We start from the raw sequence: 18,767 nt of genomic DNA, 5'->3' as shown, positions 1-18,767 counted from the left end.
TATATATATATATATATATATATATTTAATCTAGCTTATTTCAGGAAGACATTGTCTGACACCACACCACACATGATGGTGTAAAAGCGTCAAAGTGATTAAACTGGCTTGACTGTACCTGTCAAATCTTTTTAGTATTATTAGAAAATAAACATCCATAATAAACATCTTTACCTGCTTCTTCCTTTTTGGGTCATTAGCATCACTGGTGTGGGGTGCCCATATCCAGCTCTCAATGTGTAAGAGTCAGCGGACACCTTGGGTAGGTCTCCAGTCCATCACAGAGACACTTTAAGAGACAAACAAGACAATCATTCACTCTCACACCTAGGGACAATTTAGAGTTACCTATCAGCCTAACATGCATGTTTTTAATCTGTGGGAGGAAACCGGAGTACCCGGAGAAAACCACGCAAAGAGAACATGCGAGGTCCACCCAGAAGGGTTCCCAGATTTGAACCAGCAACCTTCTCGCTGAGAGGTAACAGCTCTACCAAACTGAGCCAGCACGTTTCTGAAGGAAAAGATTTTATGCAAGACAAATATGACTGTGCATCTTCCCTTTCTTTTTGAAAATCGTTGCAGTCAGTCAACTACATATATTTAAAGGAAGAAAATACAGAGTCTTTACATTTTTTTATGCTCAGTCCTTTGTGGTCACTGTTGGAGCCTGTTCCCACACCATGAAAGTGAAAAAGCGGACTGTAAAAATCTGTTTCTGTCGACAGCATGGCCAACAAGCATCAGATTCTGTTTCACTGAGGAAGCACGGCTGACTTGGTGAAGTCAGTAAAGTCCTGCAGGTGCATCTTTTGTTAAACAGAGGCCCCTGAGGGGACACAGTTTTGTGCATCGTGTCTGCAGTTTCTGCTTCAAAACTTCTGCCCGCCACTTGACTTTTCAAGTTAGGTCAGGTGCCATTTCAGGCTCTTGAATTCACTGCATGGACCAGATCTGAGTGGGAACGGGCTCAGGATCGTTTTTAAAGAACGACGAGACACAGCAGAATCATGGGCAGGTGAAGCTAAACCACACTGAACTTTTCCTGTTCGTCGTTTCTTCTGCTTGTGCTTTCGTCTATTTCTATTAATCAGATATTAAAAGTTCAACTTGTTCAGGACATCAAATTGATTTGTTTTAAAGAACAAACACGTTACTAAAGATCAGAAATAAATACAGATTCTGTGGTCCCTTAGCAGGTGACGCATAACAGTTAGCAAGAAATAATCCTTCCAGTCTTTTACAATATACATAAGTTGACTTTTGCTATTTCTGACTTACTATTATTATACTTTTTAGATTGTTTACTTCACTTAAAATTGTTTTCTTAATAAAAAATACTTTAGGGACTCTATACATTTTTTCTGCTCTTTGAAATCTACCTTAGCAAGCGTGCCTCATTTTTAGCTTTTAGCTGTTAGCTAATTTAGCTTTTAGCCACTGTTCATTCATTTTTAATTTCAGCTACAGTTTTGTTAATGTCGGTTTTTTGTTTTGCAAAATTATTAGAAACAGACACGTCTAGGAAAGAAACCAAGACATCCCTGTCTCCAGCTCCTCCTGGGGGACCCTAAGGTGAGCTGGCAGAAATATTGTTGCTCATTTAATATTTTTAACATCACAACAGCACGACAAAAACATAAAAAGACTCAAGTCGAAGCTGATATTTTTCCATTATGTACTGATACACTCAAGCTGCATTGTAGAGCGTTAATATAAGTTTTATTAAACAAGTTTAACTCTGTAAATTAACAGATTTCTGGGTTTCTATCACGTTTGAAAAACAGGCCTTGCTCTTTGGATTCAGCACTGAAGTCACTCTTTGACGTTGTGCTTTTTAATGCTGTTTGCTCTGACCGCAGCTGGCAAACTCATCTGTTTGCGGTGATTATTTGTCACGAGCTCATTGGCTGCAGTCTGTGGTTTTGTCCAAGTCTGTGGTTTTGTCCAATCAGCGAACAGACAGAATCCTGCAGGTCGCTGCGACAGTGCGATTGGGGTCATTACTATTGACAAATTCTACCTCTGTGCACGATTGTCACAACTTTGCAACTCCTCACTTCCTTTGACCATACCTGTCAAGGGCTACCATAATGGAAGTCCATACATTTACCATGAAAATGATCCAGTATTTCCTAACAAAGATATTTTTAACAGCACAATAAGTAGTCAAAGTTTAATCTGGTAGATAAAATGATTGCGTTCATCAAGGGCAGTAGCTGTTCATGAGGGCGGACAGTCCATGTGCAGTTTGATGAGGATTCCCATGAGATCCTTGGCATTTCCTCAGTGTTTACCTTATACACCACACTGTCCCATTCCAGGACTCAGTGGTCAATGGACTTAACACAAGCGTGCACACAGCTGTGTTTAAAGGGCCAACATGGTAAAACTTGGAGAAGACACCCTGGATAGTTGGATACTGACATCTGGTGGCACGGTGTGATGATTTTAAAATACAGACAGTCTTATGGATCCAAACCAGGGAGTCTTAATTTTCTATTTTTAAATTAAGGCAGGGTTGTGCTTTTTGGACTCGACTAGAAAATAAATATAAACTAAAAATATTACCAGGAACACTTTCTACCACCTGCATTCTTCGCCTTTCGGTTGCTCCCTTCTTCAGGGGTCGCCACAGTAACTCGCACAAATACTTGGCAATTGTTTTTACACCGGATGTCCTTCCTGATGCAACCACAGACCACTGAGCTACCACAGCCCTCTGCGTGGAGCAGAGAGCTGCTATAGGGTGCCCGGGGGAGCATCTGGTGGGGTTAAGGGCCTTGCTCAAGAACCCAGAGTGGTGCAAATGAGGGTGGAGACAGGTGTGGGTGTTTCACCTTTTCCACCCACATTTTGATGTTGTCGGTACCAGGGGGGTTGAACAGGCAAAAACTAGAAACATCCATCCATCTATTGTCTATACCCGCTTCTTCCTTTCTAGGTCACTGGTGCCTCTATCCAGCAGTCACTGTGTGAGAGGTGGGGGACACAACTGGCAAGTCCATCACAGGGACACATGGAGACAAACGAGACGAACAACCCGTTCACACTCTCGATCAAGAAACGTTGCAGAAAATTGGTCACTTTTCTAAAAAAAAAAAAAGGTTTAAATTGAAACGAAATGCTGCTGCGAGTTAAGAGCTCAAATGAAAGATCTTGTTTCATATTTACTAACGGACTCACTCTCAGACTGCAGGTTTACTTGTGGCTTCTAGAGTTTCTAAAATGGGAGGCAAAGCTTTAACAGGCTCTTCTCTAGTAGAACCAACTTCCAGTTTCCGTCTGCTTTAAAAACTAGGCTTAAGATTTTCCTCTTCATTGAATCCTATACAGGGCCGGCCCAAGGCATAAGCAAACCAAGCGGCTGCTTATAGGGCCCCGGGGCCACTGGGGGGCCCGCTAAGTGGAACTGATTTGTTTTTTTAGTAATGATTTTTAAATTATTCTATTACACACAATTTCATTATAGTTGTGATTTTTTTTTTTTTTACAAATTACATTTTTCAAATTATTGTATACATTTATATAGTTTTAAGAACTAATTATTCAACTCTAAATTTCTTTTAAACCATTTCACGTGGCTTCTTCCCTGCAGCCGTCAGATTGCCGAGTTAGAGCTGCACTTAATTCAGCTTCATCTTTTATTTTTATATATATATATATGTATATGTGTGTGTGTGTACTCTTTTGTATTTATTTGTTAGGCTTCTTGATCTGGGACCTGAGTCTGAATTTCGTACCATAAACATAAAAATGTGAGCTGGTATGACAATAAAAAAAATCCTTGAATCTCATCATTGCTGAACTGAGATGACCACTGTTGTGAACTGATGCTGTATATTAAACTTTAATTGAAAGCTAGTAAGTGGTAAACAAATACAGACTGTTAAAACTTAAACTCGAGAACGTAGAGTTTATTTCATGTCATTATTACAAATTTACAAAATGCTAATGTTCTGTAGGAAACACATTATGAAAAAAAAATAATTGGAACAGTTGTGATCATTAAGAAATACATTCAGTTTCTTTAAAAAAAAAAAAAAAACTATAATGCATAACACTCCACAGAAACTGGTCATGACTGTAGTGCAGTGGTGTCTGATCCTGATCAAGGGTCACTATCCTGCATGTTTTAGAGATTTCTCTGTTCCGACACACCTGATTTGAATCAATGGGTGATTAACAGACACCTGCAGAACACATGGCAGCATCCAAACCCTGAATCAGGTGTACAAGCAGGGAAACAAGTAAAGCACAAAGAACATTGGCCCTCAAGGACCAGGACTGAACACCGCTACTGTAGAGGGTTTTTATTCTAAATAGTGCATTTCTTACCAAAATAAACTCTTTAAAGGATGCAGTAATATATCAGTAACTAATGAAGAACAAAAAAACACAAGCTACATAGTCAAATGAAAAGAAAAAATGTGAATAAAGTTCTTGGACTGAATGAACCAACGAGAACATTCATCCAAACTTGTTCTGCTTACTGCTATCTTAAGTTCCTTTTTATTTTATTTTATTCATCCTTGATTACTGTGGGAACTTTAACAAAACAAGAATAGGGAAACAAATTTATTAAAAGGTGTGCAAATATTTTCTGAGCAAACAATCGTGATCAGTCGTGAGTCCGTTTACTGTGGATTTGATGTGGATCTATGAAAAACTCTCAAATCCCAGGATGCAGAGCACAGGAATGTTTTGTCAGGCACTCAATTCACTCACATACGAGTTCCATCAGTAAACAAAAACAACAAAACATTAAGCACAACAAGGAAACAAAACAAAAAACATTCTTTTACAAAGTTATCTAGAAGGGCGGAAGGAAGTTAGAGTCTGAGTAGGAGAAGAGATGTGATCAAAAAAGTCGAGGGGAAGCATTAGGTGCACAAAAATAATAAAGTGAAAAACATCACATCCATTAGGGCTATTTAATCATGGAAGACCTTAATGTTGACGAGCTTCAACATCGAGCTGGACCTCCACATTAACGAAGAAGGATGGACCACAGAGTGAAGGACAAAGACTCTGTAAACATGAAGACGTTGTGCTTACAAAATAAAGTATCTCGTAGGGTTTGAAAACAGCCCCAGGTGAGAGCAGACACGGAGCTCAGAGTCCGTCGACGCTGGCGCCCAGGAAGGTCCGGTTTCCGTTTGGTCACATCGTAACGATCGAACAGTTGAAAACTGGTCAGTTGCTCTTGAGCAGGTCGATGCAGCCTTGCAATATAACCACGCTGTTCTGTGGAAACAACGGCAACTTGTGTGATTATTAAATCTGTTTTGGTTCAAATCAAGAGTATTTTGTGTCTCAGTGTGACAAAAGACAAATTCAGCTACTGTACTTTTCGGACTATAAGTCGCATCATTTTGCATAAATTAGCAAGTCCTGAGACTTATAGTTCAAAGCGACTAATATAAGTTTTTTCCCCATATTTATAACCCAATTTTTGGCTGAAATCTGATGATTTCATTCATTCTGACATGGAAAATATTAAACACTACCATTTTCAGCCGCTAGAGGGTGCTCGACTAATATGGCAAGCCAAGTGTCTCATTAATAGGTAAAAGTGGCTATTAATGAGGCACTTGGCTTGCCATACAGAGCCACTTGGCTCCGGAACTCCTGGAGCTTTGTTCCGCTGCGCGACTCAGGCGAAATGCAGCTGATTTGACCATGAAAGTGCATTTATTAAGGAAAAGTTCAACTGAGACACACCTTTGCTATAATGTCGAGCAAACAAATAATTGTTTAAGTGTTAATCTTGTTAAATTCTTGTTAAAGTCCTCCCGTACACGCTCGTGCAGCTGCCATTTGGCAGCCAATCGATTTTTGGCACAACACTGGCCGGCCCACATTTCCAGGTGGTCAGCGGTGACGTGTAATAGGTGCGACCTATACGGCGAAGCAACTTATTTATGTTTTATTTTCATTTTATTAGACTTACTTGGACTGATGCGACTCATATGACGGTGCGGATTTTAAGGCAGAAAGTATGGTATGTACTGTAATTAAATTTCATGGTGAAGACAATTTTATTTCCATTTAGAGAAATTTGAGCATAGATGTGGGATTGTTTACAATTAGGAAAAAAAAAACATTTAAGCTTTTTAAAAATAATTTTAGAATTTGAAACAGTTGGAGGATGTTCAGGGTTGAGGTCACTCTGTAAAGGGAAACAGCTACAATTTTATGACAATTTATAAAGCATCATTTTGGAAGAGTACATTTATTGATTATATATTTTGGGACATCAGATTTATTGTTGTTGTGCTGCCTGCTGTTTTGGAAATCTACACATTTAGCACTGAAGTAGTGCACACTGAGTTACTATAATATCAATAATTTTGTGAGACAGCATAATATATAGACAAAACTTATGAAAAACTAAATGTAATATCCACCTAACAGATAAAATAGTATAATAAGTTTAATTTTGTTTCAGTTGTCATTTTATTGAAGGTAGAAGTCTTAAGGAGTTTGATCAGTTCAGCTGGTTGCCTTTATGCGTTTTTCAAAGTAAACTTTACTTTTTGCACATTTTTATGCTTTATGGTCAGATTCTTTCCAACTCCAGGCAATCACATTGTATCAGTTATTTTATTTAATAAAGCTTTTCAAAAATAACATGAATACACTGGCAAAGCAGCGAATGAAGAATAAATTGCCAACATTTTACAAGTTATCTTTCATTCCGTGCACCAGTGTTGCAGCTTGTATAGTTCCTTTAATCCACCAGTTTACAAAAAGTTTACATATTTATATGTTTGCTGGTCTAAAATGGATTGCTTCTTTTAAAATACACTAACAAACGAACGACAAACAAACCAAAAAAAAAAAAGGAACATCAAGAGCACATCTTATCTCTACAAAGACTGGATGCTTTCTTTTTAAAGAAACGTAACCACACTTGGTTTCAAAGTGAAGATAATGCACTGAATCAGGAACTGTGCTCACCTTGGAATGTTTTATCTCGAGCTCAGCCATTTCTACGAGGTTCTTCCTGAAGGCCATAACTCGTCTGCCCTTGAAACTGGTGAGTTCTGTGAGAAATGTGCAACACGAACGGGTTTGCTCAGTCAATGCAATTTTACGATAAAGATAAATAAAAGAAGCAGCACAAAATGAATTCGCATTCGTTTACGCATAAATGCACCGGACCTTTTTTTGCAGATTCAGAGAGCTTGTCGAATTTCTGCAGGCACTGCCGCTGGTGTTCCTCTGCCTGGGGGATGTCTTTGCTCTTCAGTCGAGCTTTATCCAAGGCCTTGTTAGAGCTCTCATAGTCAGCTAACGCCCGGGCTCTCCGGTAAAGAAGGTCCTAAGATATGCAGTTAAAAAGTTTTTAGAAGATTTTTTTTTAAAAAGCTCAACATCAAAACAAAACTTTTTCACCTAAAGTCTTCTTTTGTCTGTTCCCTTTACAGATGTTCAGTGACTCATCCTCCTCCATCTCACTCGGTCCTCACTCCAACTACCTCCAAGTCCTCTCTAACTGCATCCATCTCTCTCTTCTTGCCTTTTACCCGACAGCTGCATTTCTAACATCCTTCTACTAATATACCCACTGTCCCTCATCTGGACATGTCCAAACCATCTCAGTGTGTCCTCTCTAACTTCATCTCCCAGTTGTTCAACCTGTGCTGTACCTCTGATGATCTCATTCCTAATCTTATTCATCCTTGTCACTCCCAAGGAGAACCTCAACATCTTCATTTCTGCCACTTCCAGTTCTCTCGTCTTTTTGTCAGTGCCACTGTCTCCAAACCATACAACATAGCTGGTCTCACCAGTCTTCTAAACCTTATTTGAGAAAAATATAGAATTAGTGCGAGATTAATTCAGCATTGATAAGAACGCTGGATGTTTATGTGACAAATGAATACACTACTCCTTTGCATTGCAGAGTTAGTTTCTCAGTTATCAAATAAGTCGGTTATTTTTTCTTTATTATAATGTCATGCTTTGTTTTCGCTCATTAGGCCAATAAATTAAATAACTAGAATAAAAGGGTTGAGGACACAAAGTTATACTACACAGCACTCATCGGGGTTGGGATTTAGTTAAAACTGGTGTAAGGATTACTGGGTAAAGGTATTTACTAGAGCCAGAACGGTATATCGGTAGGGCTGACAGATGTTTAGGGACATATCAGTATCGGTGATAATTGCCTCATTAATCATGGATATACGCACTTTTATGATTGTTTATTATTGTCTTTGTTGTCCACTGTTGTCATCACTCTTTGTTAAAAACAGGTCTCTCTTGTAAATGAGTCCCCGAGGCTCACTGTGATTAATGTGTCTAAATAAAGTTTGAATGAACTTCTAATTTTCACCCCTAAAATGTTGGGAACGAGCTGTAATTGTACAATGTATCCAGCAGAGGACACATGCGGACTACTTTCAAGTCAAGGATATTCACTTTAACTATCAGCACACCAAAGCAGGGAACAATAATACTGTGTAGGGTATTTTGCTGAACGGAGCCTGGTAAGTTTATTTGAACTGATCTGTAAAATAAAAAATTAATTAAAAAAAATAAATAAATAAATTCTCTTTAATCCTCCTACACGGTTGTCATCAACTACGTGCCTCTCAAGTTTGCAAGCTAACGTTTAGATAACCTCACATAGGTTATTGCCTTGTAAAATTTGACCCAGAACAATAAATCTAACGTAGAGGTGAAATATATCAGTGTTAGTAACGTTATCTTTGTCATCCTCAATGAAATGCATCGTTTGTCTTTAATCTTCTCTGCAAAAAAAATAAAAAATATGTTGCTGCGGTCAACCTTCACCATACATGACTGACTGTTTAAACAATGAACAGGGAAGGGCGTTTCTTTGTTTAATTTATAGTTTGTAACACACTTGATAACTTTATAGTGACTAGTGGAAGATAGAAAATGTGAAGGCACGTTAGAAAGACTGTTTTTATGACCAGTGCACCACTTGTAAACCTACTGTGGGACTAGGTACAGCGTGGATCTGATTTGCTTAGCTTCATGGTTGCTAACAGCTGTGCTAAATAAACAAGCCCTGCTCCACTCACTGTTTTCTTAGATTCTTGGGGATGAACAAAGCCTCAAAATTTCCAGCCAATATACCGGTTATCGGCATTCATGCTCCCCTCCCAATATCTGCATTGGCAAGGGTCAAAATTTAAATTTCCATATCGGTCAGGCTCCAAGTAGTTACCTTCTGTCTGTGTTTCTCGTGTCACAAAATTACAAATGTGGTTACAAAGAAACCTTGTAAATAAATATTTATCCCCACTAAAAATTAAAATATAAAAACATATGCAATGGTAAGTGCATGGCTAAAAAATGGTAAAGAATGGGTATGACATGGATAAGAAACAAAGTGGCCCGAAGCCATTGTGAAACAGAACACTGAGCTCTGGCTTTAGTTGACCGGGTCGGTGCTTGTTGTGTGAACAGCACAAACATGTCACCTTCCATAACACTAAAAGACAAACATGTCTCACCTTAGCAGCCTGGATGTCCCTCATGTAGTATCTCAGCAGCTCTGTGAGTTTCAGCTCCTGGTCAGATGCAACTCTCCCTTCCACTTTCTGCACACACATGTACAAATGTCAAATTATGTCTTCTACATCCGTCACACATATTTAACTTGGCGCTTATGAAGTAATACTAACTCTGAGCTTCTCAAACAGTTCTGACAACTTCTCCAGGTTTCTGAAGTGGAAACAAATGATAAAAGCCAAAGTTAAAAATCTACACTTTATAAATTACACTTAATATAATTAACCTAATAATCGTCAACCCGAAGGAATATTTTTGATCTGAAATCAGACATTTATGTAACAAACTCACTTCTTATTGGCTGTACTGTCTTCAGCACAAATGCTGTTTAACGTGGCAGAAATGTGAATGTAGTCGTCTGCAATATCTGCAACAGCAAACGTATAAAATCAGAATTTATAATATTCTAAAGTAAACCGAAACTCATTGTGTTCTACAATAAAAACCCCTCCAATACTTTTGTGTGAACGGGTCATCTTCTCTGCTTTGGTAGTGGAATCTTTTATCTTGCTGTAGTAGTCGAGCAAAAATGTCTTCTCCTGCTCAAAAAAGTCATCAACTTCCTGTTTGAGAAACAAAAACACACAAATATTTGAGGAAGTCACTACGCGATTGTCTCTCTCTCTCTCATATATATAATATATATATATATATATATATTTATATATATATATATATATTTATGATATATATATCTTTATGATATATATGATATCTATCTATCTATCTAGATAGATAGATATCTATATTTATATAACAATCTATACATTAGTGTCATGAAGAAACTTCACCTTTATTCCTGAGATGAGAACCTCGTCAGCTGACTTCACCATGTTTTTAAAGAATCCCCCAAACATTTCCTTTGCATTCTTTCTCCGCACACTGAGCTAAAATGACAGATTTGAGAAAGGATGAGGATTAAATGCATGACATGAACATAAAGAGTAACATACATTTTTCGGAAAAACTAAAGAACTGAAATAATGCTGTGTTTGCTAAGAATAAATTGTTTAGGCACAATAATGCCTCACAACAGCTCATCTTAAAGAGTGCTACTAGCATTAAGTATATAAAGTCCCTCAGCTGTTAGTAGAGCAGAACAGTACAATTACTGACTGACATGATAAACATAACTGCTGATCACAGCAGGATGTATGCCATGTGTCACAAGCTTCTACTAAACTCTTCTTCCGCTCGTTCTAACCGACTACTCAGGAAAAGAAGTCAGCATTACTCACATCCTGGTCATACTCTAAGAAAATCTGGAAGTTTCTGTCTTTGCTTAAAACAGGGTGGGAGGACAATCTCTGCAAGAAGACTTCATGCACTTGGACAGTTTTCTTGAACACAGCCAGGTATTCACTAAAACAAAATAAAAATAAAACCATCTTGCAAAGAATTTGACTCGTAATAAAATGCTGCAATTCAGTTTAACATGTTTAGAGTTCAACACTCACGCCTCCAGCTCCTGCTTCATTTTAGTGTACTCCTCTTTCGTCATAGTGGCTTCACCTTCACCCAGTTTGTGCATCTTCTCTCTTGGGCTTTCAAAATCAGGCTTTGGGGGTGCTGGAGGGATCTACAATTAATAAATCAAGACATAATTTTCTTTTTCCTTTCATTTGTGTATGCCAGTTCTTAGCACCGATGGTCAAACTTACTATTAAACCTGCATAGTCCTCAGTTTCAACCAGAGTGTCATGCAGCCAGATGAAGTCTTCATGCTGCCTGGGAACAGAGAACTCCGGCTTCTGGAAGGAGCTAAGAGTTGTCTGGGAAAAGAGCAACAATACTGTGTAAAATATATTATTAATATAAGAACAAATATAAATAAAAAAAGAGATAAAAGGTTAAGATGATTTGAAATATGTTTGGGTATACAAACATTAACTTTTTTTTTTACCTTTGTATGGACTGTGAACTTGACCTTGTCCCTTTCACAGAGCGCATCAGGAATGTCAATGAGAAGAGACGCATCGTTGTTCAAGTCCACAGACACAGAGCGCAGCTAAGGAGAAACAATATAACATGTTATCCAAAAGGATCCAACTGGCTCCTCGAAAACACAAATTATCACTTGTCAATTGTGAACATGTGGATTTTAAAGCCGATTTCAAATAATTTAACAGGTTTACAGTCCTGTCATGATTCCTGGTTTTCCCATCAATACAAACTGAGTCACTAATCCTTATGTTCATGAAATGATACTTCTTCACACAAAGACGGGTCACTAAAACAGGACTCAATGCACATCTAATCTGTAATTAAATTCTACAACTTCTCTCTTTTTTTTTTTTGCATATTTCCCAACTTCATGCACGAGCGATTAGTAGGAATGTTTCGTTTCAAATATTACGCTGCAGAACTGTGTTCGATTGGAAACTGAAGTCTCTGTCCAGTAGTAACGTCCATTAATAAAACACTTTCTAATGACCACATGATGCAAGAGGGTAACACACTGCAAACATTTCATGTACTAAAAGCTAGGCCCAAGATCTTTACGGCTGTTCTAACATCAAAATATATAAATATTTCCATGACTAATACTACTCTATACTCAATGTAAGGTGTGGTAGTGGGATGTCATCCTTCACTGAATTTTATAATAAAACTGCAAGATTTTTGTCTTACAAACCAAGATGCATCTAATAAAATGGTCAAACGGTCATGAAGTCTTATGTTACATGTTGAAATGCTACAAATCTGAAAAAAAAAAAAAGCGAATGCATAGTTTAAACACAGCAGTTTAATGGGAGTAAAAAGCTAGGGGAAACAGCGTCTATGAATTTGACGGTACGCTGGAAGGGACAATTGTGGCTTTAAAAGTTTCATGTTTTTAATATTTTCACCAAGTATGTAAACAAGAGCGAGCAAAACCTTGAACTTACAAATATGTTATTTAACACTTTGCAAAATTCGTGGCGCTTTTAATGTCAGTTAGCTTTAGCAAGAAGCTAACGGATCAAGAACCTATAACTTTCGCAGAAAGCAACTCTTATGTTAGCTATTTATCTCTGATGCAGAAACCGCTGATTTTACGTTTAGTTTACACAATAACAAGCGAATATCTTACCTTGTCGTTACTATATTCGTCTAGGGATGACATAATGGGACTGAAATCTACAAAATGGCAAAGAAAATGAGGCCAAACTATATAAAACTATATGCAGGAAGCCGTCTTTTCGGTGGCTAGTTAGCTTCCTGACAAACTGTCAAAATGTTTTCCGCCCCAATCTCGATGACGAATTTAAATCCCGCCTTGATAAAACGTGATTGGTTAAAAATTATTTTACACCGCTGTGATTGGGCACATACGGGATCAATCAAATCCCATCACCAAACCTCTGCGTGGGTTCTAAAAACTTTTTTTAAAGGTTTTAGTTTTTAAACTAATTAGAAGCGAGACACAATGACAGCAAAATATAAATAACTAAAAAAAAATTAGGAACAAGACCGCAAGTTAGTGTACAATGACTACTAAGGGGACGCGTTTCAATTGAACGCTGTGAATTTTGGGTAATGTAGTTTTACAACACCAAATGTGGATATGAAACACCACATAAAAAACTACAGTTCCCATTGATAGATGAATGTGCCACCAAAATACCGCGTCGTTTAGAAACATTGTTGTTTTTGTGGAAATGTTTCAACGGTACGTGTCGGGGCAAGTACCAGCGACGAACAAAGACTGAAATGTGTGTTAAAAATCGAAACTACTAGAGATTTCTTTTGTTTTTAGGAAGTTAATAGTTCAGTTCTATGATCCCGCTATGTTAATAGTCACCAGAATGTTCTCTTTTAACCGTGTGTTGTGTTTCGGGTCCATCATTGTCCCTCAAAGCACCTCCTCCCTCTCTGTATGCCATTTTTCTGCTTTCCATTATCTAACCAGCCGCAAACGAAACAGTCCGTACAGTTCCGTGGACAGTGAGCGCTACTCCTCTCTGATAAAATCCGTCATGTCCTTCAAGGTCAGCCCCCAAACCCCGGAGACCCTCCAAGAAGAAGACGACCACATTTACGGATCAGTTGTCAAGTCTCCGTCAAGAACCGAGAAACGAGGACCTAAAACTCTCCATCCCTTTTTCAATTCCGAGAAATCTCTAGAAGCACACGAGCCAGAGGCAGGACCCCCAGTTCGGGTTTTATTGCCGGTAAATCGAGGACAAGGCAGGTCTTTTGTGCCGAGCGTGACCCGGATCCTTCAGCAGACCCTTTCTCCAGAGCAGATCTTCTACCTGGAGCGATGGAAGAGGAGGATGATCGCTGAGCTTGGAGAGGAAGGCTTCAAAGAATACACTCAGAGTGAGTTATTATTTCACACTAAAGCACTTGATGCGACATCAAATTGAGCTTTAGGTGATCCTAAACGGAGTTGTTTCCATACAGATATATTTAGACAAGGAAAGCTTTTCCACTCAGCTTTGGAGGACATTTTCAAATCTGGTGGAACATGGAAGACCAGAGATCCCTCAGAGACTCCAGATTATCCACCTGAAGTCCAAGGATACATTCAGAGCATCTCTCACATACTGGAGGATGTCAGTGCAGTGAGGGCTGCTGAAAGCACTGTCCAACATGGCTCCCTGAACTACTTGGGAATTGTGGACTGTGTTGCTCGCTACAGGTAAACTCTCCTCTACTTGACTTTTCTTCTCCCACCGTCTTTGTAACACTCATAGGTCACTTCTGTCTGCAGGGGTGTGCTGTGCGTTATTGATTGGAAAACGTCAGAAAAGCCCAAACCATTGTTGAGCAACACGTATGACAACCCCGTTCAGGTGGCAGCATATGCTGGGGCTTTGAACAGCGATGATAACTACAAATATCAGGTGATCTGAGTTATAAATTTGTGATGTTCTATAATGTTCCACACATTACTAATTTGTTCTGGTTGTAGGTTGAAAATGGGCTCATTGTTGTGGCCTACAAGGACGGCTCGCCGGCCCACGCTCACCAGCTGAGCTCAGAGATGATGTCAGAGTACTGGAAGACGTGGTTGATGCGTCTTGAAGATTACAAAAGACAAAGGTAAAGCAGACTGAACAAAGACAGGATTCGTACGCAGTCTTGAAAAGTAGGATTGGGATAAACAATTTTCCAGATTATGATAAGTAATTAAAATAAAAAAAAATCACAGTGAAGCAATTTTTTTCTCTCTCTCATATTGCATTTTATAAAAGATTAAATTTGAAAATTAAAATGAAAAAATAGCTTAGACAATCTGAGCATTATAAACAATTTTTTAATTAAATTCAGTTTATTCATATAGTCAGAGTCAGAGTCAGAGTTTCTTTATTGTCATTCGCACCTCATGTGGTACATGTGGTGGAGCGAAATTATGTACACAGGGTCCCAGTTACATCCAACAATAAAAAAAACAATATAGCGCTAAGTCACAACAGAAGTCATCTCAGGGCACTGAACAGAAATGTTCATATAGATAAAAAAAATAAGTTAACATTATTTATCTAAGAGCAGACTGCTTTGAATTTAACTCCATCGCAGACTTTCATCTTGAGCAAGCACGAAGGCAACAGTGGAAAGGGGAAAACTCCCTCGTGAGGAAGAAACCTTTAGCAGGACAAGCGGTCATCTGCTTCAACCAGGTGGGTTTGAGAGGAACAGGAAGAAGGAACAGATACACAATGGCAGGTCAAGAATCACATTAAGATAGAAATAGTATCAAATGGAAACTATTCAATTTTAACAATTAATTTAAGGAAATTAGGTCATGTCTTCTAGTAGTCTAAGTCTGTGGCAGCATAACAAGCCAACCCCAGCTATAGGATTTATCATTAAGGAAAGTCTTAATCCCAGTCTTAAAACTGGACAATGTGTCAGCCTCACGGACAGAAACTGGAAGTTGGTTCCACAAGAGAGGAGCCTGATAACTGAAAGATCTTCCTCCCATTCTGCTTTTGGAAACTCTAGGAGTCGCGAGTAAGCCTGCAGTCTGAGAGCGAAGTGTGCTGTTAGGAAAATATGGAACAATAAGATCTTGAATATAAGATGGAACTAGGTTGTTGAGGGCTTTGTAGGTTAGAAGTAAGATTTTGAATTAAATTCTGGACTTGACAGGGAGCCAGTGGAGAGAAGCTAAAACTGGAGACATATGATCTCTCCCACTAACTCCAGTTAAGACTCTGGCAGCAGCATTTTGGATCAACTGAAGATGTTTTAAAGACGTATTTGGACACACAGATAATAAACCATTACAATAGTCCAGTCTAGATGTGACAAATGCATGAACTAATGAAGTTATCACTGGATGTACTGGTTAACTACAAGATGGTTGCCAGTTCTAATCAACTTTAGCCAGCACAAAAATGGCTGCAACTCACCCAAGTTTACAGATATTAAACAACTGTGGTGCGGATAGTAGCTCAGACTCATGAACAACACATTCTCTGAGCACTCTCACATTGTGCGAGAGCTCGGTATTGCATGACATCGTGCATAATGTCTTTGACAAAGTGGCTAAAACTATTTCATCTTATAAAATAATTTAGGTTTATTTTCTCAACCATGAAAGGCAGCGGGTGATGTGGAGTCCAACTTAATGGTGTAGCTATGAATATATTCACAAGAATTACACTTACAGATTTATTTATTTTTATTTATTTATTTATTTTCTCTTTTCGGCTGCTCCCTTTGTCAGGGGTCTCCACAGTGAACTAAGTCGCATGAAGACGTGGCAGTTATTTTTACACCAGATGCTGACGCAGCCACAGATCACCGAGCTACCACAGCCCTCTGTGTGGAGCAGAGCGCTGCTATCTAGGGCGCCTGTGGGCGCAGATGTTGGGGGCTAAGGGCCTTGCTCAAGGGCCCAGAGTGGATCAAGTGAGGGTGGAGGCAGGTGTGGGTGTTTCACCTTTTCCTCCCACATTTTGATGAAGTCGGTACCGGGAGTTGACCCGGCGATCTTCTGATCACAGGTCCACCTTCTCTAACCTCTGCGCCACCACTCCCTCAAGAACTACCGATATAATCATCATTTGCAAACAGTTGACGATAATATTCAATAATAAGTCACAGCACCTTGAAGTTGCACACAAAAATCTAATTTTGTTTATATTTGAAGTCAGATGTCAGGACAACTCGTATAAAGCCTTGAGTTATTTAAAGGAGTTAAAAATGAAAGAAATGAGAGGACAGTTTAAGTCATTTACAATGGTTTTAAAAGTTTTTCAACCTTTAAACAAGGGATGAAACCGTTCTTTCAAATATATATTACCTCATCTACTGTTGGAATGTTGATTGTTGTGAGTTGTCTAGAGTTTGTGTGCCCATGAAATTAGAGGTTTTATTTTCTTAGATACTTGTAGAAATATGTCATATTCAACATCAAAGGCAGTTGTTTTAACCTTTAAACAATCATTTCTCCTTTATAAATCTATTCAAGTTTTTTTTCTTGTCATTTACCACCCATCAGTTTATCACTTACTATAAGATATGTATATTTTTATGTCATTTCAGAACAAGTTCTTCATCAAGTTCCTCAGGAAAGTGATGATCTGTAGAAAAATCTGCATCAGCCTGACGGTCTGCATCGATATTTTTAATTTAACGCACCTGAATTCTTAACTTAAAATGCGAAAGCAAGGCAATATGAAGTCTTTTCTTCACCTGTAGTAGGAAACTTAATAGATGAAGTATTTAAAATGATTGAACACACACTAGGTTTCTGTGTGAGGGATCTTTAGTGAAGCCCATGTTTTTAAAGAGTTGGTAGGAGGCCAGGCTCTGCTCCTTTATGAAGCAGAGCTCTGGGTAGCCCTGAGCGTGGAGTCTGGGCCATGCTGTTGATTAGGACTTTAGTGTAGCCTTTCTCTCTCTGCTCTGGCAGAGTGTACAGTATTCCCATGGTGCACGACGTGCACGTCAGAATCCAAGACACCGGCTATCCTTCGGCATCCATCACGCAGCAGGAGGGAATGTTCACAATCATGCTGCCAGTCGTCCCAGCAGCTTCCTGGTTCCTTCCAAACTTCCACGTCTGGTTGACCAAACCGAGGTGTGACTCATCCAGGGAGTTAATGCAAAGCAAATGTTTTATATTTTTCATAAAATGTTGTTTATAATGTGCCAGAGCCTGTATTATTATGTTATTGCTCTGTGTAGTTTATACCAGTCTGTAGAGCGAAGCTTGGTCTCATCCTGCAGTATCATCCTGTGACTGCCTGACTGTTGAAAGGCACGCTCTTTTCTGACGCAACTGATTTAACTTATCTCCATATGAGAAAGACTGGTCCCTTCAAATCATGAATAAAATGACTTTTTGAGATTTGCAAGTCATTGCATTCTGTTTTTAAATAAATTTTTACACAATATCTCAACCTTTTCAGAGATGGGGTTCTAAATAAAGTGGATCTTGTTCTCTGTTTGTTTTTGTTCTTTCTTATGTGGTGTGGAGATACGACACAATTGTATCTTCCTACAGCTGTTGTAGCAAAAACAGTGAGGACTTGGAACACAAAACAGGCAATAAAATTCAAATCAGATGCATTTGAACCTAAAAGTTACATTTCTCCAGTCAGCTCCTTCATGGTAAAACATCTCAGTTTGGATTTTAAAGGAAGTGTTTACCTCAGTTAAATAACTCTATGGCATGTTAGCTGACCAATAAACAAAAATAAATCAACCACATTTGATTAAATTATTTTTGACACTTTATTGTTTTAAGTTCTCACTGATTTGTTTTATGTCTCTCAGACACTGTACTAAAACCATATATAACTTCAGTGATTGGAAAAAAGACATTCAAATTTGTGACAAAATTATGATCTGCAACCTTTGCATCGTTTCATTTATAATTTATTTTATATGTGTATGTATATATATATATATCAATATGTATATATACACATATATACATGTATGTATATATATATAATATATATATGTATATACACATATGTATGTATATATATATATACATATATATATGTGTGTGTGTGTGTGTATATATATATGTATATATACACATATATATGTATGTATATATATATATTATATATATATATATATATACACATGTATGTATATATATATATATATACATATATATATGTGTGTGTGTATATATATATATGTATATATACACACATATATATATGTATGTATATATATATTATATATATATATATATATGTGTGTGTGTATATATATGTATATATACACACGTATATATATATATATATATATATATT

The 18,767-nt window shown here is 38.0% G+C and overlaps 3 protein-coding genes across 4 annotated transcripts in view; 1 reads left to right on the top strand and 2 right to left on the bottom strand.

The window, feature by feature from the left end:
- Positions 1-4,817: 4,817 nt before the first annotated feature.
- snx5 (sorting nexin 5) lies at positions 4,818-12,733 on the bottom strand. Its single transcript, XM_037685086.1, has 13 exons — positions 12,626-12,733; positions 11,456-11,560; positions 11,214-11,324; positions 11,010-11,131; positions 10,791-10,914; positions 10,344-10,439; positions 10,010-10,115; positions 9,844-9,919; positions 9,666-9,705; positions 9,495-9,581; positions 7,168-7,327; positions 6,964-7,049; positions 4,818-5,247 (listed from the first exon to the last, which is right to left on the bottom strand). Exons 1-13 carry the CDS (start codon positions 12,656-12,658, stop codon positions 5,197-5,199), a joined length of 1,197 nt encoding a protein of 398 aa, XP_037541014.1. The 5' UTR covers positions 12,659-12,733; the 3' UTR covers positions 4,818-5,196.
- A 451-nt stretch (positions 12,734-13,184) lies between these two features.
- On the top strand, positions 13,185-17,849 carry mgme1 (mitochondrial genome maintenance exonuclease 1). 2 transcript variants are annotated; one of them, XM_037685075.1, is made up of 5 exons: positions 13,185-13,857; positions 13,942-14,179; positions 14,252-14,384; positions 14,453-14,583; positions 17,035-17,849. In XM_037685075.1, exons 1-5 carry the CDS (start codon positions 13,323-13,325, stop codon positions 17,066-17,068), a joined length of 1,071 nt encoding a protein of 356 aa, XP_037541003.1. In that variant the 5' UTR covers positions 13,185-13,322; the 3' UTR covers positions 17,069-17,849. The 2 variants fall into 2 exon arrangements, with proteins under 2 accessions (XP_037541003.1, XP_037541011.1); XM_037685083.1 differs by lacking the exon at positions 17,035-17,849 and adding an exon at positions 15,061-15,094.
- The window catches only part of si:dkey-76k16.6 (uncharacterized protein LOC566817 homolog), a 7,152-nt gene continuing 5,599 nt past the window's right edge, over positions 17,215-18,767 (bottom strand). The window contains 4 exon segments of the mRNA XM_037692446.1: positions 17,215-17,347; positions 17,349-17,590; positions 17,668-17,750; positions 17,753-17,782. Coding sequence (XP_037548374.1) covers positions 17,215-17,347; positions 17,349-17,590; positions 17,668-17,750; positions 17,753-17,782 — 488 coding nt within the window.

This window comes from Nematolebias whitei, chromosome 1 (assembly GCF_014905685.2).
Source record: "Nematolebias whitei isolate Nwh7 chromosome 1, NemWhi1, whole genome shotgun sequence".
NCBI lineage: Eukaryota > Metazoa > Chordata > Actinopteri > Cyprinodontiformes > Rivulidae > Nematolebias > Nematolebias whitei.
The sequence above is the reverse complement of the archived record's forward strand: the minus strand, read 5'-3'. Positions and strand labels throughout refer to the sequence as shown.

What these genes read in the sequence shown, in the direction of transcription:
- mgme1 (XM_037685075.1), top strand. Translation starts at nt 13,323, where the DNA reads ATGTTAATAGTCACCAGAATGTTCTCTTTTAACCGTGTGTTGTGTTTC. An exon ending in ATGATAACTACAAATATCAG is followed by an intron (nt 14,385 to 14,452) that starts GTGATCTGAGTT and finishes TTCTGGTTGTAG; the next exon opens with GTTGAAAATGGGCTCATTGT. An exon ending in GAAGATTACAAAAGACAAAG is followed by an intron (nt 14,584 to 17,034) that starts GTAAAGCAGACT and finishes ATGTCATTTCAG; the next exon opens with AACAAGTTCTTCATCAAGTT.
- snx5 (XM_037685086.1), bottom strand. Translation starts at nt 12,658, where the DNA reads ATGTCATCCCTAGACGAATATAGTAACGACAAG. An exon ending in AGGACTATGCAGGTTTAATA is followed by an intron (nt 11,132 to 11,213) that starts GTAAGTTTGACC and finishes TATTAATTGTAG; the next exon opens with ATCCCTCCAGCACCCCCAAA. An exon ending in GACAGTACAGCCAATAAGAA is followed by an intron (nt 9,706 to 9,843) that starts GTGAGTTTGTTA and finishes TTTCCACTTCAG; the next exon opens with AAACCTGGAGAAGTTGTCAG.